The following is a 23,231-nucleotide window of genomic DNA, read 5'->3' as shown; positions in this document are numbered from 1 at the left end:
CCTCGTGTCCATTCACTGCCAGAAGAATAACTCAAGGTTCTTTGTGAGAACATATCTTTTGTTTCCAGATTTCAGCTCATCAAAGCACAAAAATATACTGATTTAATCAAGGCCAATTAATTCACTTTAGCATTAAATGAACAAACGGCTGTGTAACCAAAAGCGAAATCAACATATCATAGTTTACAAGGACACGCACGCACGTGCACGCGCTGAAGCACAAGCACACGCACGCGCGCACGCACGCACACACACACACACACACACACACACACACACACACACACACACACACACACACACACACACACACACACACACACACACACACACACACACACACACACACACACACACAGAATAACAATGCCATTTGTTGTTGCTAGGGAACAGGTTCTTCTTTTGTTTGGTTTTATTCTAATTTACTCTGATTATTCGTTCAAAAGTTACCCTTGTGTTTCATTGTCTGGGGTGGGACATTGATGGAAAACAAATTAAAAAAACAATGACAATGAACCCTTATTTCATATTTGGGCTGTGGAAATTGGATAAACATAGTTTGCAAGTATACATCTCATTGCAATTATATCACAGGTGTCATAGATCAGGCCAAGGGCCCCTTAATTAGCTGAGAGAGAGAGCAGGGACCTTCACTACATAAATTATCCTATGAAATTATGCAGATTCAACCATAAGCAGTGATGCAAATAGCCTGCATCCTGCGTCCTTAGACACACTATTGAGGAAGGAAGGGCGCAATCATGTCACCCTCCGGAGTACTGAGTACTGTAATATTTCATTTCATTTTCATATAAGATGAAATAGTAAGTAGCCTTGCCGAGCCATGAGGCCCATAGGGCAGGAGCCTATCTCCTGTTTCTGTAGAGTGAAGCAGCTTGATGTACAAGTACACCCCCTGGACATGACTCTAGTATGTCGCAGGGACTTACACCCCAATCCAACCCTTGATGCTGAGTGTCAAGCAGGGAGGCATTGGGTCCCACTTTCAGAGTCTTTGGTATGACCCGGCCGGGGGTCGAACTCCAACCTCCCAGTCTCAGGGCGGACACTCTAACCACAAGGCCACTGAGCTAAGATGAAATGGGAGTTTGTAAAAAAAACTCCTAACGTCGTTGAAGTGGGACTCGGACTCGGAGTGTGACTGGGATGTGGGACTGATCTAAAAGAACACCCCTGGGTCCCGGGACCCAGGGGGTTATTCATTACATTGAATAAGACGGGATGGGTGGAGGTTCTTCCTTGGCCTACTACTACTGGGAGTGTGTGTGCACGTTCAAAGCTTCTTATTGATTGGTCAGACTCCAGCAGTGCTTGTGGCATTTCGTGCAAGATGTAAACCTTCCGCACATTTTTAAAGCCAATTGACTCTAGCGGGAGCCCTAATTCAGCCCTACTTTGACTATGCTTGCACCTCTTGGTTCTCAAACATCCCTATGACACTAAAGACCAAACTACAAACCTCTCAAAACAAATTTCGACTATACTTCTCGGTCTGGGGCCCATGACCCATCTCTTTTCAACCCATTTTGATAGTCTAGGGTGGGTCCGGGTAGAAAAAGAGTTAAGCAATTGAAATTGGGACTGACATTTAAAATTGTAAATGCAGCTCTGCCCTCTATGCCCTCTGTACCCGCATACTTGACAACCTACCTAAAACAAAGTGAGCGACTCCCACAGCCACAATACAAGAGGAAGCGAGAACAACGATCTGGTACCACCCACTTTCAAAACATGGGCAAATTCTCCTTCTACAGCACTGCCACCCAAGTGTGGAATGCCCTGACTCCCTCCTTCAAAAAAATAAATCCCTGGCGTCCTTTAAAACAGGCCTGAAAATCCACCTTTCAGCATGCCAAAGGGAGAGGAAATTATTACCCCCCCCCCCCCCTTAGTCTAGTGACTACCTTTTTCGATTTTTGTCGACTTGTCATGATTATGAATTGAATACCCAGGACCTGAATGGAAATAAGACCGCAAGGACTTTTTAGGGCCCCTAATCATATACCCTAGAAAGCACTAGTGTCTAGTTTTGTTAGGGGGGGTCATATTTTGACGGCAGCAAATGCCTGTCATAATTTCACCCCCCTCCCTATCTAATTTTTGGACAGTATAAAGATGTTGATATTAATTTTGTATTCATCTTTAGGGCCCCAAATCATACCCTAGAAAGCACTAGTGTCTATTTCAAACGAAGTGTTTTTAGATAAATGCCTGTCATAATTCCCCCCCCCCCCCCTATCTAATTTTTGGACAGTATAAAGATGTTGATATTCATTTTGTATTTAGAGCCCCAAATCACACCTTAGAAAGCTGAGTGTCTATTTGAAACACAAAGTGTTTTTTGACTGGGGAGTCATATTTTGTATAAAATTATCAAACGTAAAAAGGTTGTGTTTTTTATTTGTTATTTGGATGACCCTAAGGATCATAAAAATCCTTGAACGATTAGGCTACTATTGTAATTCATTTTGGATCAAACCTTAGATAGATTGACTAGCCTACTTATTTCTCTCTTCTGCTCTCTGGCCCTTGGCGCTGTCTATGGTGCTGAATGGTGCTTGGTAGAGAGAAGGTGTTACTTTCTAATCCAATGTGTCAGAATATTATGATTTAATATTTAAGGGTCACAGCGGAGTATTAAACTCCCATCCAGGTCTTTATTGATTTGGCATTTCAGAAGCAGATCCTCCTCCTGCCTGTCTGTCTGTGTGACGGGCAGGAGGTCTCATCATGTCTGATGAGATTCACCTGGGACAGATTCATAGAGACTCACAGGGAGACACGCGGATGTGGCGAGTCACGGAGAAGTCATTACTCCACATGGAGTAATGGTTTTGGTTAAATGAGCATATTAACATATTCACATTATAATCCCATCACAAAAATAACGATACCATTATCTAAACAGGAATGATCATGAAAAGGGTCAAACAACATTGCCATTGCATGACTACGAGGGCTTTCCATTTTTTAACACAATTCATTCTTCTTCAATAATGAGCCGAACGTCATCTCAGTGTCACTGGGTCAAAACAATTTGCATGTTGCAGTGAGTCAAAGACTAACAACACAAAGCCACTTAAAGTATCAAAAACACACCCACATGAAGTGAGGGGCGCTCTTATGGGAATTTGTCATCATGACCGTGACATGTCTATTTGCTCAGAAACTATGACGTAAAATTCTCCATTCATTGTCAAAGGGAATTTAATGTATGTGTAGGATAAAGTTTACCCTAATAGCTGGTTCTAGGAGGGGCTAGCGCTCCTCAAAAAGCAAGACCCCATCTAAATGGAGATGAGCAGGCCATTAAACAAAGCAAACACCTGCTGGGATTCGAATCATGTGTCGATTTATTGCAACGTAATCTCCCACTGTTAATTCCCACAATGGCTGTCCAGTTCGTTTATAGGATGTGAAAAACATCTCGTTAATCACTTGTTAACTCGGCAGAGCAATCTCTAGAGCTGAGAAGTCATAGCTGACAGCGATCAGGGTGCTGATCATGAATATATGCATTTGCAAATCGTTAATGAGTGAGCCTGTGTAACCCTGTCTCTCTGGTTGGATCATTAATGTGGTTGTCGTCCCCCATCCGTGTGTGTGTACGTCTGTCCATCCGTGAACAGCTAATCTCCGGCACCGCTAGAACGATCGGTGTGAATCTTTGCATGCACAGGTCTCGGTCACAGACTGTACAGTAACACGTTACCTATGACTCTTGAACCATAGGTCGTACAATACAACTAGTTTCCCCCTGGATTCCTTGGACACAACTCCCCATTTGCTTCAAAACACACATTTTGCTACAACTCTTGGACAGTTTTTTTCTCTCCAAAACTCACACAAATCTGTACACTACACATTATCTCTGAAGTCGTGTGAACATCATATTTCTCATGCTGCACCATTCCAATTGTCTATAACTGCATTTCAGAGTTTGCGAGCCAGCCAGACAATCCGGACTTGCAGAGACCTGTGCTCTGAGGACAGCACTTTTTTATTTGTTTTGATGTATTAGATGTAAAGTTTAAAAGAAAAACACACGCCATGCATGCCATAAATGCTGCTCAAAGAAAGAAAACGTCAAGGATATAAAAACACAAAAAAATACATTTTTCCCCCATTGTGGTTCTTGGTCTTGGACACACGAAACATGACAAAACAAAGTACAGGCATTGGCACTGTACATGCAATTAAGCCGAGCTAAATAATAGTTTTGTCTCCGGTTGTCGACCGACTCTATTAAATATGCACGACCCAGATGATTTTATTGGCATTTGGTGAAGAAAAGAAAATGAGAGAATTCGACCAACCAAAAAGGTCTTTGATCACTAAAATTCTCTTTGGTTGCGCAAACAAGTCAAAATAAAGTTTTCTTTCATCTAAAATATCACGTGCGCAATTTTTTTGGATTGCGCCAACGCGAGGAGACGCAATCGAGAACACAACGAGAGAGAGATAGAGAGATAGATAGAGAGATAGATAGAGAGAGAGAGAGAGAGAGAGAGAGAGAGACAGATACCCCCCCCCCCCCCCCCTCTCCACCCCCCCTATCCTTCTTCTTCCTCTTTTTCTTTCTTTTTTTCTATGATGCAAGAAAGATGTATTTGGCGCTGCACTGTGGCGACATGGACTAGGGCTACGCTTGCATGCGGGCCCTTTGTCTAAGACTAATTTCTTCCTCGGGAGACTAATAAAGTATATCTCTATCTCTCTAGAGAGAGGTGACGGATGAAATCATGAACATTAATTAAGCCCAACACTTATACACATACGTGACATGACATAGGCCGCCGCCTATCTGTTTCGGAACGGTTCACTTCACTCAGCATGCCGTGTAGCTCTCCACTCGAAATGAATTAATCTCCATGGAGTTTCGATTGTGCCTATACTTCGACTTCGTTGCGTGGCGGCGGTACCGCACACCCAAAATAGCCGCTCTACAATCTCACAACGCGTCCGCATTGTGAGCTGTGTGTAGTGTAGTGTGTGTGTGTGTGTGATGGTGAAGTGGTCCTTTAAGGAAAAGTACTGTGTGATATGGCTGTAGGACATTAGAATGGACATGAAATAGCTTCCATGCTGATGGCTCAAGCAAATTTTCAAAGAATAGGCCGCTATTTTGTCCGGTGTATGCCAATAAACACTATCCTTCGCATGTTGCGGGTCTACAGTACTACTCCAACTGGTCCTTCAAAAGAATGGCAATTCTGATTATGTACAACACAGTTGCAGCCAGGGAGGGTACGCCATGCACCCTCCTTATTAACTAGACAAAATGTAGTCTAGGCATATCATGTTACTAACAAAACACTTCACGGTTCTTTTGTAGCAGCTTGTAGAAATATGAGTTTCATTACTTTTGGCTTTGATGTTGGCTTTGATTGTTGATGTTGTCAGACCAAGACAGAAAATCTAATTATTGATCAAATCTGACACATACAATCACATTTGTTATCAACCTTCAACTTAGATAAACATAGACATGAATTACAAGACAGATGTACCGATTTATTTTTTGTATCCCTCTCATAAGAAGGAAATGATGAAATAGCAAAGTGCCACTAATGAGTTAAATTAAACAGGTGGACAGTGCCATTATCTTGTTGCTAGGAGACATGAAAGCTGCATGTCAACATCATGTATTGCTGGTTTTCATCACTAGCTAATTTAATACAACAATCAATCTATAAATCCAGGAACCTACCTCTGTCTGTCTGTCTGTCTGTCTGTCTGTCTGTCTGTCTGTCTGTCTGTCTGTCTGTCTGTCTGTCTGTCTGTCTGTCTGTCTGTCTGTCTGTCTGTCTGTCTGTCTGTCCCTTTATTCCTATATGGCAGTAGTTCCCAAATTTGTAGCTTTTTCTTTTCTGTGACTGTCACTCCAAAAAGAGAAATCTGATGTGACGTCTCCCAGGGATACAAACTAGTGAGAATAGCAGACCTATTTTATTTTTAATGTTTTGAAATGATATTAAAAACAAAACGTTCCAGGGGTTCCCCAACTTACCCAGCCATAGTAGTAAATATAGCATCATAATTTGAAACCCCTTTATTATTTTACACATTAAAAGCTATCTGCTATTTTTTTTAAATCTTTCCAAAAACGTATAATTATTTTAGAATTTGTTTTAACACAATCTTCTCTTCATGGGGGTCCCTCCCCGGCCAAATATATATGAATTTGGGGGTCCTTTGCACGAAAAGGTTTGAGAACCACTGGTTTCCGATGCAGACAACGGTTTCTGTTGCCGTTTCCCATGGCAACAGAGACAAACAGGAAGTTCACAAAGATGGGAACATTGAATTGATAAGGTGTAAATGCTGCTTTGGATTAAGGCCGATTCTAAAAATACATATCCTAAACCCTAATTAAGGTGTTTTTGTAACCAACGTTAAAAAAAAAAAAGAAGAAAAGTTGGGGAAAAACTATTTGGGAGGTTTAACCTTTGACTTTAACTCAAAATGTCTTTAATTTGCCTAATCATATAATAATAATTACAAAAATAATGACAATAATATGTGTGTATGCGTGTGTGTGCGCGTGTGTGATGTGTTTTTTTACCTGTGAGCCAAGGGACCGGGGCTGTGTGCAGTGAGTGGGCTGCTGGCGGCAGAGGGTGGAGGCTCCCGCCGGCCCCTCAGTGACTGACTCCTCTGCACCTGCCTCAGAACACTGCTCTTCAGGTCCAGGAGCGTCGTCATCCTGTCTCACTGGCTGGACAGAGGAGACAGACACGGTCAAATCCAGTAAAAAGCCAACAAGGTGCTTAAAAGGAGTCAAAGTCTGAAGATGCTTCTAGGACAGGGCTGCCATCATTGGACTGTGGGAACTTGGAGGAGAATTCCGAGCACTAGCAAAAAGTGGAGGAGAGGATCGAGTTGAAACAAACTTTAATAAAAGATGGCAACATGTTTCGACCGGATAATAAGGTCTTCGTCAGGCTGAGAACTTCATTTAACTCCCTCAGAGTGGACAAATGGAACAAAATGGACCCGCATTTCTATTTGTCCGTTTGGATCATAGAGTATTAAAAGGATAGAGACTGATCTGGCGCGAAGCTCCGCCCCCTCCGCTATTCATGTCAGTGGAAGTTGCTCAGTGGCGTTTTGAAGCACCCGGAAGGACCGTCTACTTCCGCCTTTTTTCGCCGATTCAGCATTTGGGCACCAAATTTTGGTGCCCAAATGCGGAAGTGCAGCTGGGCTTTAACATTGAGCACTCGGTTGCACGGGGTTTCCTCGTCAAGAATCCACGGGTCCGCCTGCAGTCCTTCCTCTTACCACTAGGGCCCAGCGCTTCAACATTGGAGTGCCTAGCTGGCCCCTTGGTTTGGATCCATTCATCTCTGAATTAAATTAACAGGAGTGCACTGTGCAGTGTGCAGACAGAGGGAGAGAGAACAAACACTAATAACTACAGCAAACATCAATGCAACACTTGTAACACATTTTGAAACACTCCGTGACATTCCTGGCTTCCTGCAGTTTCCATGCTGGGCCGGAGATTCCACACTATTTTGTCCACGGTTTGATATTTCTAGTTTGATTCCCCGGGCTAATCGGTGGCTCAATCATCGTCCTTGCATAATTACGCTCGTTCCTCAGCAGCAGGTGTGCACAATTTCTGTCTACACCTGACTGTTACGGTAGTCTGGGAGAGTTATCTTCCATTTTATAATAATATGATCTCCGAGTTCAGAGTTCTCACATTCTTATGTCTCAATCGACCTTTATTTAGATGTGGAAAAATGATATAAAATGAAATCACTTCAAAGTGATTAAATAATCATTGGAGTGATTATGCTAAAATATGCTAACACATTTTACACATGATGCCCATTAAAAGACTCAAGGACATGAATAATAAAAGATACAGTATTTCACACAAAATCACAAGGGTTAGTTGCAGTTCCATATTCCATATTGACACATTAACATACACGCACACACGCAAGCAAGCACGCACGCACAAAAAAACACTGGCACGCACGCACGCAACGCACGCACACGCACGTCGCACACGCACAAGCACACAGAAATGTAAAAGAATGGAGTAAAAGAAGTGTGTGTCTCTGTCCAAACTTACTTACTGTACGTACTGCTACTGCCCTCACTGTATAAAGCAAAAATAATTGGGCCACATGGCTCGGCAAGGCTTATTACTAACTAAAGTGCTCATGATAAAAGACAGGCATGCAACTAATTGCAATGAATAGTGCTACAACCTTCAGTAGTCGGCTTCAAAGCAATTAAAATATGTTGAAGAATAGGCTCGATCTCATTGGCAGCAGAGATTTCAAACATCAAACGTAATCATTTAGTTTAAAAAAAAAGAAGTTCAAGATTTTCAGCTATATCGGTTCATAAAATAAATTAAAAAAAGTTTGTGTTGCATCCTTAAACACTATAGCATACATTCTCACTCAATGATGCATACCATCAGGCCATTAGAAAATAGCTCCATTGTACAACAGCAATATAACTCATCATTGCTGCTATCCACAGTATAGCAGTGAAGGAATGGATCAATTCATAATTACAGTATGTCCAGACCCGATATTCAATGAAAAATCACACCAACGTGTGAACTGAGCGGTGCAGTGTGTGCGTGCGTGCGTGCGCGCGTGCATGTGTGTGCGCATGTGTGTGCGTGTGTGACCTGAATGTGACCCCAATTAGCTGACTGCTTGGGGTCAATAGGTCGTACTCTAAAGAGACAGACATAAGGAGAGACAGACATATAGGGACACACATAGCTATTTAAAAGGAGTGGTGTGCGCCTCTCAAAAAGCTACATAGGTCAGTGCCCCCTGAAGAGTGAACTGTAAGTAACCGTGACGAAAACTTAGTTCACAGTGGCTTGTGCAACAGTAAGACGCCCTGAGGGTGAGAAGCGACCTCGCCTTAATTTTCTTTTAACTTACGTTTTCGGGCCCAGGTAGTGCTCAGCTTGTAGATCTGCTATTTTTCAATAGCTAAAGCATAACATAATGCTAACACCAAAAGGGGCAGAATGGGTTAATTGTCGGGCCTGAGAACTCTAGTTTTCGCCGGCTGCCGGGCGTGGCTGCACTATTGACTTTGGGGGACAGGTATCAGTCAAAAGGGGGACATCGAAGAGGAAGGACGGGTGGGGAATGGTCAACATATGGAACGGTCAGCTCCATATATGGAGATCTAACGTCAGATCAACATGAGTGTCCGTGAGATGAGATCTTCATATATGGAGACAGCCATATATGAAGCATGTCACGAGGCGTGACTGACGGGACTAACTGACTGACACGAGTCGTGACTGACATGAAACACAGGCTTTCATAGTAAACACTCACAATAAATGCTTTAAAACACATTTTGGGCGGGAACCCCTTTTGGTGTTTTAAGCATTCTGTTATTGAAAAATAGCAGATCTACAAGCTCATAGACCACCGAGTGACATAGAAACATGGGTTTTTCAGAAAAAATGTAGGATTTAGAAGCCTTTTTTTTAATCAATCTCAGTCCAAAATAGGTTAATCGCAGATGAGTTCATGCCATTCAGTAAATGGCATCACTGCAACTCAAGACAGACAGAGATGCAGGAAATGTTCCTGTTGCCATTTATTCAACTGTCAAGGTCAACACAACGTTTTCAAATGGAACATCCCTTTAACAGCTTTATAGTGAAATATCTATGTATCAGATTGTCCTTTGTAGAGATGATACCTGTTTTTAAGAGAATGTAGGCTACAGTATTTATGAATACCTGATTTACCTGTGTTCAGTATTACGGTATGTTATAGTGCTTAAATGTTGTCACAACAGGAGATCATTTCTGCTCTTTTTTTTAGCAGAAATATAAAACTACTTTAGCAATAAAATAGTGTATAATTTCACAAAAATTATGGAAAGGTCTAGAATGTATTATGCTAACCCTCGAACGCTGATACATCAAGAGAGCAATATCAACTGAAAGAGTATACGCTTCACATGCATTCAATTTCATATTTGACTAGCTGGGATTCAACAATCATAAAATGGAACCCTTAACCAATTTTGGGCAGGAACCCCTTTTGGTGTTTTAAACATTATTATAATTTAGCTATTGAAAAATAGCAGATCTACAAGCTCATAGCCACCAAGTGGCGCGCTACGAGCTTGTAGGTCTGCTATTTTTGAAAAATCGTGAAAATGTGGCACAAATCTTTGAATATATATCTTTTCAGAGTGAACGTTTTTAACTTTTACATATATTTTTGGGGGTCCTTCACATGAAACTGTTTGAGAACCACTGACATAGAAACATGGGTTTTCCTGAAAACTGTCAGGATTTAGAAGGTATTTGTAGAATCGAGCTCAGGTCTAAATGGGATAACATGCCTCCACCGAATGAGTATTGGAAATTATAAGCCTCAAGGCTCAAACACATTGCCTGTCTGACTTCAGCAAAGGAGAGAGAGAACAACCCAGGAGATCCGAGGCAGAGTGAAAACCACATAGGCGGTATAAAAACGACAAAAAGAGAGAAATGACAGGGAACACAAGAGCAAAGGTTTAGTTTGATTGATGGAGAAGTTGTTTCAGGAGACTGCATGATAGACAGTTACATAGACGGATGGACTGACAGAACATCTTTTCAACCGCGGACAACGACTGATTGTCTTTTGTTATGTATGAAAGTGTGCCTCCTGGCCCTGGGCTACGGTCGGTGGAGTCCCACGACCCACGATCACAACCCCAGAGGGGGTTCAACAAACCACGTTCAACCCAGATCCGGCTCAAACAAGGGGTTAAATTAATTTCGCTCCTATATGCCACTAAGATATGGAACGCCCTACCATCAGCCGTCAAGGGATTCAGCCGTTCCGAATCCCTAGACTCCTTCAAAACCACTAGCTCTCAAAGAGCAATTACAGGCGGATGCAATTCTAAACTGGCCCCTGTAAAAGGTATTTCTATACTGTACACGTTTTCCCGTTTTTTTTTTTTACCCGTGTATATGATTTTTTTTTTTTTCTTTTTCTTTAAATGTTTTGATGAATTGAATTGAGCAAGTGCTTTTTCTGGTTTATTTTTTAATGACCTGTACTTTCCTTGAACTGTACTCATTCATACAATTTTCAATCAATCAACACCGCCTATTTGCCCTCACATTTCCTGACTCCCAAATTGTTTGGTCCATTACAAATTACCCTTGTGACAGTGCACTGCATCTATATTTTTATGTGTGTACTGTATGTGTATGTGTATGTACTACTGTCTTCTGTGGGTCCTAGCCACGCCCAAAGAAAGGCTGGTCAGCATTGAAGTGCTGAGCCCTATCTGTCCGGGGAACTGCAGAGAACACACCGATTCTACGGAGGACACACCGAATAAATGGTGCATTTAGCCAAGTCCCTGATTGATTGGCAAACCAGACCTGAGCTTCGCTTCGTTTGTGCTGCAAGATTATTATTGGTGTAGTGAGTAAAAGGAGTGTACCAAGTACAGAGCTCTGGGGGACACCGGTCAACTATGTGTAGTTATGCGAAGATAGCATTAATTACTGCTTCCCCCACACCCCCCACCCCCAGGCACTACCTCTCATTCAGAGTTTTAATAAAACAAACATATGACTTATTGTGCAAAGTGGAACAGAGTCCAGAATATCCACACACAAACATCTCCAGTGTTCATTTAGCTCAACTGCATTACAGTTCAATTAGTTAAATTAACACTAAAGAAAGCAATCCGCCTCTCAAAATGACCGTCCGTCTGTGTCTGGCATTCTGTGGATGTAAAGTGGCAGGCTTGGGAAGCTCAGACAGTTAGCAGGCATCACAGAGCCTGCCGACCTCCCAGGTGAGCTCATTTCAATTAGACGAGTGGATCTCCCCCAACTGGATATCACTCTGTCTCAGTCATCAAGTCCCCCGTGACAAAAATGGCTCGACATGCCACCGTCCGTATGGTGCCGGTGTTGGCTGCCAAGGAAACAGTGTCACTGCCAAAGCAAATGCCTCTCCCTCTGTGTCTCTCTCTCCCCCTCTCTCTCCCTCTCTCTCTCTCCCCCTCTCTCTCTCCCCCTATCTCTCCCTCTCTCTCTCCCCCTCTCTCTCTCTCCCCCTCTCTCTCTCTCTCTCTCTCTCTCTCTCCCCCCCATGCATGCCGGAGACATGCCAGGGCCGGGCTTGCCCGACAGCGACTCTCTCCTGCATGTGAGAGCCCGAGAGCCTCGCTGATAGGGATGAAGTGTCTCTATGGTAACGGCGGTTGGTTGGAAAAAAGGAGCTGGTAAATGAAGGTAAATAGAATTCTACCGAGGCCGTATAAGAGGCAGGTATATACGCTCTTGACGTTCTGATACCAACCTGTGTGGTACCCATGTTAACATGAACAGCAGCCTTGACGTGCTGTCCTGTTGTTGCTTTCTATTCTATTCAACTGCATCACTTAAACGTCTGCTCGTGCGGCATGGCTAAGACGGTTGAATTCTGATAGAGGCCTTCACTCACTCAGGCCTATAGCTGTGATAGGAGATCAGCGGGGGGTTAATTCATTTCTCCACATTATATGGAACAATAATGATAAAAGGCATTCACTGAATCCATTGCATTCCTGATTAAGTGCCCTATCAATTAAAATCTTGAGATGAAATCGTCATTGGAGTTTTTGTAAGAAAGTTGAACATTTTAACCTTCGTAATACTCACACAAATCGACACAAACTACAGATCTGGAACACCGTCTTATAGAGAAACCACCACTGTACTCGCTAAAAGGGCCACGGAGCTAAAGTAATCAAAGCACACTGTGCTAGAATCATCGACAGGCAATAACAGATGAGCTATCATAGATATAGTTTTTCATTAAAGTGTCCTGCATCATAAGATGGTCTGTCTCTATCTCTCTATCTTGGTGTATGTCCACAAAATGGACATACACCAAGATATACCACAAACAAAATACATGAACAGTTACTTATGGATTCTCCTGCCATGCCTGCAAAAAACTTCGTGAAACAGCCAACTTAACATACAACATTCAGACATCCAAAACAAATCTGGATTCATATCCTGGATTTTTTTTTTGTCAAATAATGCATTTTTCTTATACATCATAGTACAGTGGACATATGGAAAGGAAAATAAAACTCATCCTCCAATCATCATGTGTATTATGAGTGAGACCAGAGGTTTAAATGTGTCAAACATGGATGCTGCTGCGTGTTAAACCTTTTTAAGAAGCTTTCAAATGGATCTGGTGTGGAAGAGGCGGGGACATAATATCACCACCATCTACGTGCACAATCCAGATAACACACACATACAATCTACTCTAGCGGTTGCTGATGAAAAGGAACAGAGAAAACACAGGGGTCTACAGGGGGGAGTCTATTCCCCAACGCTGACAGAGTTGATAAGGATAGCTCTCAGAGAAAATCCATAGAATTGATTCCGCACAGGTGTTGGGAACAGCCAGGTCAGGAGGACCATAGTGTAACTAACAAAAAAAAAGTTATAAATAAATAAAAATATGTGAAATACAAAACAAAAATGGCACAGTACAGCACTATACAATATTGACATATATGCATCCAGAAAGCCTGAGGTCTTTACATTGTAAAACATGAATGTGTGTTGAATGATTATAGAGTGTTGTGATGGTCATGCAGCTCTATATACGTCAAGCACCTTCGTACGAGAAAGCTCATACAAAACCATTATATTGTTCTTCATTGTATGGTTTTGTATTCGCTCGCCTCGGACACAACCTTTTCTGGGGGACTCGGAGCATATCTGGACATGACTATAAAGGGGGAGGGTCGGCAATTAGTGCTGCACAATTAAGCGATAAGTGATTGAGATTTAGATTCAGACACCGATCTCATTTCTAAGAATCATGCAGCATTGGCTGTCATTTTAGTTCATCTTTAAAGAGAGGTTTAAGTCAAGCACTTTGATGTTGTCTGTGTAAAGCCACAGTAGGTGGCTCCATGTGCCACATGTTTAATGTAGTAATGTTGAGTAACTATAGACAAAAAATATATTCATGAATTTCTTTTTGATTGGTGATAGGCAGCCACTCCTATAGAGCGTTGCCGTTGCGTCCGCCCCCTTTCATGACGACGCCAGGCCCAGGGAATAATTCCCAAGGCATTTTCCCCATAGACATTTCAAAAAGTATTTATTTAAATACCTTTTAAGCGTCATACGAAGCCAACTCGAGTCGTGACAACTCATGACAACAAACACAATATTTTGGACCAAACAAATAATTACAAAGAAGAAAAACCACAAAAAAAGTGTTGCCGTTTTTTCTTCTTTCTAATTATTTGTTCGGCCCAAAACATTATGTTTGTCATGATTTGTCACGACAAGAGTTGGCTTTGTTCGTGGCGTAAACGTCTTTAAATAAATACTTTTTAAAAAGAAAATGAACGGGGGATTATTTTCCGGGTCTATCGAGGGGGCAGGACTGCGACGCTCTATTGACAGCAATGTGTGTCCCTATGTCTACGTACATGTCTGTCTCTGTGTCCGAACACAGAAAGCTGAAACATCTCACACACACACACACACACACACACACACACACACACACACACACACACACAGAGGCCAGGGAGGAGAGCTTGTACAGTACAGTACAACAGCACGGGTACAGTACAGCACCACTCAGTTCAGGCGGGTCAGATTTTTTCTTAATTGTGAGAAGCGTGATCTCAGTTCTTGTGGAGGAAAATTGAGATTAACATTTGAGCAAGAATCGTACAGCACTAGTCAGCAGTCTGTCTGTCTGTCTGTCTGTCTGTCTGTCTGTCTGTCTGTCTCAGCACGGACAGCTGCAGTAGTGCTATGTGACCTGGGGACCTGGCACTGCTGTGTGGCACACAAACACACACACCCATTGCCCACTGCAGAAGCTTAGCAATGTTAGTTACAGTTAGTACAGTACACACATTGACCAGTGACCACTGCTTGTACAGCAGCAGTACTTTACACTTCTACTACAGTACACAGTACATATATTTATTCACATCGTGGCAAGAGTTGCCAAAGAAGTGACCAACAGACACAGACAGTTATATGTATTGCCCTGCAGTGTCCACCAGTGGGGAAGTCACTTGAAGTCATTCAGGACGGGAAGCCCTTTTGGTGTTTTAAGCATCATGTTGCATTATGTTATACTTTAGCTATTGAAAAATAGCAGATCTACAAGCTCATAGCGCGGCACCGAGTGGCAAGCTACGAGCTTGTAAATCTGCTTTTTTTTTTTTATCGTGAAAATGTGGCGCAAATCTTGAATATATATTCTTTCAGAGCGAACGTTTTTAACTCAAATCTTTGCTTCTGAGGGGTCCCTGGAACGACATATTTTCAGACGACATATTTACAGATCATTCTGGGGGTCCTTGACATGAAAATGGTTGAGCAGTGCCACTTAGAAACAGGTTTTTCAGAAAACCTTCAGGATTTGGAAAGTCTAAATGGGTTAAACTGAATCAACCTGGTCAAAGACGTCCCACAGTTGTCCCTCCTACTGTACCACTATGACAATCAATGTCATATTTGACAACACAACAATAATGGGTTTTCTAGAAAAACAACAACTAGGTAGGTAGGTATGAATGTAGGTAGGTAGGTAGGTATGTAGGTATAGGTAGGTTACTAGGTAGATAGGTTGGTATGAATGTAGGTATAGGTACAGGTAGGTATGAATGTAGGTAGGTAGGTACAGGTAGGTATGAATGTAGGTAGGTAGGTAGGTAGGCCTACAGGTAGGTATGAATGTAGGTAGGTAGGTACGAACAGGGGTGGGTATAAGGCAGGTGGTAGATAGATAGATAGATAGATAGATAGATAGATAGATAGATAGATAGATAGATAGATAGATAGATAGATAGATAGATAGATAGATGTCACATTCGTCTACTGTATTGTCTCACTAAAAAGCATTGTATGAATTGTGCTTCATAAAAAAGAAACTTGACTTATCTTATCTTGCACAATTAGGCTAGTATAGCTAGACTACAGGCGACCTACAAAACCTTTAAAAATAAAGGCAATTATGTCGGCCAATGGTAGCCTATAGTTTCAACATTATCTACGACTACTATGTTAAACTATTAGCCTATAGAGAAAACTTTTAGTCGTCATAAATCATATCAAACAGGGCGTGCATTTCCACGGAAGGTGCTCCTGCAGACCCGGTCAGTTCTTAACGACTATATCTGCCCTTAAATTAATGTGCATGGATATCAACAGTCATTAATGACTGTCAACACCCTTCACGTGACAACTTTGCCGTGCAACAAAATAGGCTTAAATTGGTCAGTTAACTTAAATAATTGTATTTTTCATAGCAGGTAGGACGTAGGCTACCTGTAGTAATGCTGGCTAATTTAAAATACGTGAAACACATAGACTACACAGTACACAGTAGATAGCCTACTGCAAAGAGATGTTGCTCACCTGTGGCGCTTGCATGCAGTTTGGAAATGGAATTAATGTAAAAATGTTGCTGCTTTTACAGCGTCTCAGCAGGAGTTCAAATTAGAGCTGTTGTTGTTGTCTGCTGTTCTCTCTGAAGTCTCAACACAAAACATTCACGCTGTCAACTTGTTGTGCAGCAGAAACGCTCCGAGATGTTTCTCTTTCTCGTGTGAGTCAGACAACAACACATTAAAGCTCTCATATCTTCCTCCGATGTGCTTCCCTGCACTCCGCCGCGCTCCTCGCTGCTCTCCAAATATGGCCATAGGAAGTGCGCGGCGCGGCACTTTGAGCGCCTCGAGCTGTTGTTGCTGAGGGATGTCGGAAGGAAAACCCTGCCTGCACCCACCTGCTGCCACCATCCCAATCTACTTGTAGCCTATCAGTCCGTCTCATTAGCCGACCTATTCAATTAATAACCACTTAAACGCTATAGCCATTGTTATATTGAATAGGCTATCAGGCTATATGGACCCCAATGGAAACAATTAAGCCTTTCTTTTAAGCCTTTCTTCTTGGGTTTAACAATCCTTTAGCAAAGTAAGCAGACCTTCTATGTAACTGAAGGTAGGCTACTTTGCTGTGCTTTTTTGTGTGCCAAAAATTAAATCAATCAATCAATCAAAGCCAAGTGTTTCTCAACCTTTTGTTTTATTTCAAGGACCCCCAGTTAGTTTGATTAGCCCTTTAGTTTAGTATAGCCTGTAGGCCAGTGGTTTTCAAACAGTGGTCCCCAGCTAAATGATGGAGAGATGGCAACTAAATGGACCCTCTCAGGTCCATTTGGTTTCATTTTACCCTCTCAAGAGTTCCATTATTGTTACACAACAGCTAATTAATTTACAAGAAGTTTACACATAAAAACACACACACACACATACACACACACACACACACACACACACACACACACACACACACACACACACACACACACACACACACACATATTAACTATGATGGTTTTGGGTGTGACAGTACAGTACAGCGACAGTACAGTACAGTGAAGAGGGACCCCCGGGCGGATCACCGGAAACGGTTCCTGTGGGTCTGGAAGTTCCGGGGACCCCACACGGAGTTGCACCATTTACTTCACACAAATGTGATAGATTATTTATTTATTTATTTATTTATTTATTTATTTATTTATTTATTTATTTATTTATTTATTTATTTATTTATTTATTTATTTATTTATTTATTTATTTATTTATTTATTTATTTATTTATTTATTTATTTATTTATTTATGGTAAATGAGAGTCCAAGATAAGTAGCCATCAATTTGCATTTCAAAGATATGCATTTCATCAGATTCATCCTTCCACTGTACAGTGCACTGAGGAGTACGTATGGACGTTATGGACTTTTAAAATAGTTGATGTGACAGGACACAGGACTACTGTAGACCTACATGAATTGTGTTGTAGAATTAGAATCAGAAATTCTCCTGAATGCATCAATATTTAGGCTATAAGGCTTCTACCATACAGTACATCCTTTAAAATATGATTTCAGTTTTAAAAATACTCAAATGTGGTCTAAACTGTACGTGTTGTTATTAGAAAACAGTTTTTAGCCAATACTAGACTTCCAAGACGAGTACATTTAATGAGACATTTACAGATCCTTTTGAAATTAAGTGCCTTTTTTTCTAGATAGTCGGGTTTACCATGTCAACACTCATTAGAAAAAGGCTGATGCACAGTTTGCACACCTCAAAAGGTTGGTGACAGCTAGGTGCATATAAAGTACATATATCTTTAAAGGGTATCCTCGAAAACCCCCATGCTGTCGGAAACTCGATTCTAATGATTGCCTGCATGTCCAGATGAAGGTCTAGCGACCAGAACTTTGATTTGATTAAGGATCAACATTTCAAAGATACGCCTTTAAAACATTCATTTTAATGACACCACATAAAAAATGGCAACATATTATTTTGATTGTGCACGAATATGACATTTTCCGTTCTTTTAAAATATTTTCTTTCACATTAGTATAATGATCATTAGACTCAGAACAATAACCCATATAGGCTATCTCCCATAGACTCACTCCCGCAAGATAGAGTTCAGAGTTTTAATGAATGTAGGCTTAATTGCAGGATGTAATTGACATACAAATGTGAGGAACTTGACTAATTATTTTTTAAATAGTTCATTTTAGACCAAAGATCCTCTCTCTCACACTTATGCAATGTGTACCTGTGATCACCCTCCTTTGTGCCAATGCACCAAAGGTTGCCTACTATACCCCTGTATGATGAAACGATCAGGTTACACAAATTACACAATGATAACATTGACATAAAGTGATAGTACCACTCTAAGGCTTAGGCTATACATGTCACACCCAATTGACCTTTTCAATTGAGAGAAACGTTTTGAATGATGATCCTCATCTTTTTCACTATTATATAGCAAAGGTTTCCATACTCATTATGTTTGGACATTGTTTTTCTGGGCATATCTTATATAATCATATGTTCTTATACACAATGTAGTACTTAAGTTAAGATTCTCCATGTACAGCATAGCCCAAATCAGCAGGTTGAGGATATATATAATAATAATAATAATACATTTTATTTATATGGCGCCTTTCAGGTCACTCAAGGTCGCCTAACAAAACAGAAAAGAAATACAATACAATAAAGCAAGTTTAAAATACACACAAAGGCCTGCAGCAGACTTCTACTCAAGGTGGGAGTAGGCTTGTCTGAATAGGTGAGTTTTGAGGTGGGATTTGAAGGTGGGGAGTGAGTCCATGTTTCGAATGTCGGGGGGAAGGCTGTTCCAGAGGCGAGGGGCAGAGCGGCTGAAAGCTCTACCCCCCATGGTGGACAAACGAGCTGGGGGAACAGTGAGGTTGGTGGAGGAGGCAGACCTAAGTGACCGGGTGGGAGTGTTGATATGGATGAGATCAGACAGGTATGGGGGGGAGAGGTTATGGATGGCATTGAATGTGTTGAGGAGGATCTTGTAATCTATGCGGTATTTGATGGGTAGCCAGTGGAGTTGGTGAAGAACGGGGGTGATGTGAGAGATGGCAGGGGTTTTGGTGATGATGCGGGCTGCAGCGTTCTGGACCAGTTGGATTTTATGGAGGAGTTTGTGGGGGAGACCGAAGAGAAGGGAGTTGCAGTAATCGAGGCGGGAGGTGACCAGAGAAAGGACTAGGATGGCAGTGTTGTTGGGGATATATGAGGAGTCAAGTCTGCCTTGACTTCTCATAGTGAAGGGTAGGCATAATAAGCTTCACTGCTTCAGCCTACACCTTTTTGGTGTCACCTCTGTTTATGTAAACACAACAGAAGTATTTAACCATGTAATTGTAAAGCACCAAAATAAACTTTGCATTCATTCATATACTACAGACTAGTACACTGTAATGTACTGTATCAAGTGATCAAGTTCAACACTGAGGATTTCGCAGTGTGCATATTCATCACTCTCTTCTCTTTTGCACATCAAGACACGAGGGGCACGTGCACAGATTCTATAAATAGGTATATGGGAACATTAATTACATGCTTACAGGGTAAGGATGCCTTTGTAACTGTATACTATATACATTATTCCTTGACAAAAGCTCCAGCACAATTTGATACATGACGGATGCTTTCTGAATGGAATCAGACAGCTGATCAACAAAGCCCATTCTCCTTTGTGTTCAATAATTACGTATAAGCTACATAAGTATTTCTGAGGTGTTCAATACATGTGAAGACCCCAAAGCGATTTTAATACATTTGTAGAATTCTGCTGATTATTGTCAGGTGACATAAGCTCAAGATTGTGTTAAAATGTGAACTGTCTTTGACAAAGACAAATTTCTATAGAAAGCTATTGTCATGTTGATTTCATAAACCTACAACATCACATTCCATGCATACTGTATAGGCTCATCAGCTTTGTTCCATACTTCTAATCAAAGAACACATGTTCAACCACAATTAATTATTAATAATACGAAGCTTGCGAGGCAGTTCAGTCAGTCAACCTCAAGGGGGTTCATGCCATGCTCAAGGGCACATACTATACTCAAGGGGTTAACATGCTGCATTACTATGTGGGCGTATAAGTGTGTGCAAGTCTCACACATCATTCGCCGTTGCGGCAGTCAGCTGACCAATCGGGCAGGCTACTTAAGCTCACTAGACTCCATGCCCTTCCTGCCTTCCTCTGCTCATGGTTCCCGGTTGTATGTGATGTTTTCTCCCACCACCACCCCAGCACCACCGGTGGGCTCTGCTATTTATGCGCCCCATGGGGGGGTTATTGTATATCTATCTCCCTGCTCTTTATGTTTTATGTTGTTGCTTAATCGTGCTGAGCAGGGAGAAATCCAGCAGAGCCGAACGCCAAGTAAAATATCATATGCACACTTGTTACTCATTCTTGCAATAAATATTGGTCAATCTATTCGTGAGTTGTCTGACTGAATTATTATTACTTGCGCAAGCAGAGTGCGCAAGTACCATACATGGCCTACTTGTGTGCAAAGCGCAAGTTGGAGCTCGACAGAGCGCATTCCTAGTTTACTTTTAATTGGACCACAAGCTGGACTGTTGGCTGTTCAGTATACAGTAGTAGCCCACTGCACTGGACAGACACACTGTGATGGGTTGAGCACAGCTCTCCAGGTATTTTTGGTTGATTGCAAAGACGGTTCGAATCCCACTTCCCACACTGATATTTTAATTTATTTTTTATAAGTGCATGTTGTCACTGTTTCATACAAGTGAGATTCCACAAACAATCGGATGGATATTGAATGATCTTTATTATTGAAAAGAATATAGAAGATTAGTGAGGGTACTTCCAGCTTCCCTGTGTTGGCTGATCTAAATGCGCGGGAGGGTTTGTAGGGTTCAATCATACTTGCAAGATATAGGGGAGCCATACCTTTGGTTGCTTTGAATGCCAGCATCAGAGTTTTGTATTCTGTGCGGGCAGCGACCGGGAGCCAGTGGAGGGAACGGAGCAGGGGGGAGACATGTGAGAATTCTGGCTGGTTGAAGACCAAGCGAGCTGCGGCATTTTGGATCAGTTGGAGAGGCTTAAGTGCACATGCTGGTAGGCCAGTAAGGAGGGAGTTACAATAGTCAAAAGAGTCGAAATGAGGCATTATGTAGGAAAATATGCAAAATAATCAAAAAATATGAAAAAGCTACTACTGTGGAAGGGTTATCATGTATTAATTTACTTGTATTGATCCTATAAACAATTTAATATAGGTTATAGTTTGCCCACCAACCAACCGGTGGAAAAGGGGTCACTGAAAACTAATTTTCAAGGTTTTAAAGAAGTCTACAGAATATCAGACTCTGTTTTGATAGTCTGTTATGACATGCTTGTCAGAATTTAAAAAGAAAAAAGGAACTGAAGGCTTTTCTGCATACAGTGTGACCCTCTGCTTTGTTTCCATGGACACAACTTCCCCAGCTGGCTTGAACTGCTTGATGAGTCTCTGACACAGAATCTTTCAAATATCAATCGTCCATATAGTATGCATGGATAAGAAAATCATTTTTTAAATAATGGAAAATCTAAACGAAACAGTAGATAGATAGCCCAAGCCCAACAGATTTGGAGTGATTGAACTTGACATTTTAGCTTTAGATGTTTTTTTCTTACCAATAAAATGCAGTATATAAAATATAATTGAATGAATTCATGAGATTCTATGAATATATTGACCAGGGGTATAGGCAACATTAGGCATGGGTGCCATCATTGGCACAGAACCTTTTTTTTCTTCTTCTTCTTTCTTTCTTTCTTTCTTTCAAATATCAAGCATATACAGTACGTCAAGGCAGAGTCATACAACGTTATGTGTCCAGGTATAGCAGACCATCACATTTAGAATTAAATGATGTGAATTCTGACCTCGCATTGGCTGATATAGGCATGCTATGATGAGTGCGTCAACCTTATTTACCTTATACCTGTAACCTAGCAACGGCCACCAGCTGCTGTTAGTAACAACGTAGTTTTCATTTTATTTTATTTCTATAATCATATAGTAAATAACTAAATATAATTACATAATGCAACTGTGTATAGTATTAGTAGCCTTACGGAGGTCGGGCACAATATTGACAATGGTGTGCCAACCACTCGCCCCGCTTCAGCGGAACTCTCGCCCCCAACTCTCGCGGAACACACTTGCCCCGCTTGGTGAGAACAAACTACAGGGCCTATACCTAACATTACGCTAGGAAGTAGTTAGGCAAAAAACTGTGACAGAGCAGATGCATGCCTGGCGGACCTCCATCCGAGGTCTTCTTGTTCCAGGCAGCAGGGGCAGGGAGGCCGAGCTGACCCTGTACATGGATGACATGAATATCCTATGTAAAGATAACAGCTCAGTGGTCAAGGCCCTCGGGTGGAGGGACTGTTTTTCCAGAGCATCAGGGGCCAAGCTCAATAGAGCTAAAAGTGAATGCTTGTACATAAATTGGCATGAGAACAAGTTAGATTTGGGCCTAAAAGAGCAAAAAGAAAGAATCAAAGTTTTGTGAATTGAGATTGGAAAGGATATGACAAAAGTAAATTGGGAGTCCCGACTCCCAATTATAAAAGGAAAATTGTTAAGATGGGAAGATAGAGAGCTCACCATGACAGGTAAAGTCCTCGTGATCAAAGCTGAAATGTATGCCTCCCTAACATATTTGGCTGCCACCCTGCCGGTGCCCAGGGAATTCCTTACAGCACTAAGAAGGGCAGTGTTCCAATTCGTATGGGGCT

At 41.6% G+C, this 23,231-nt stretch overlaps 1 protein-coding gene across 1 annotated transcript in view; it reads right to left on the bottom strand.

Moving 5' to 3' along the window:
* baiap3 (BAI1 associated protein 3) overlaps positions 1-6,726 on the bottom strand; it is a gene marked incomplete at both ends in the record, with an annotated part of 55,125 nt that extends 48,399 nt beyond the window's left edge. The window contains one exon of the mRNA XM_080775930.1: positions 6,587-6,726. Coding sequence (XP_080632056.1) covers positions 6,587-6,726 — 140 coding nt within the window. The remainder of the gene's footprint in view (positions 1-6,586) is intronic.
* Between the last annotated feature and the right edge of the window lie 16,505 nt (positions 6,727-23,231).

This window comes from Protomyctophum bolini, assembly GCF_963924005.1.
Source record: "Protomyctophum bolini genome assembly, chromosome: 11".
In the NCBI taxonomy this organism is placed as follows: Eukaryota; Metazoa; Chordata; class Actinopteri; order Myctophiformes; family Myctophidae; genus Protomyctophum; species Protomyctophum bolini.
This window is presented reverse-complemented; position numbering and strand designations above follow the sequence as displayed.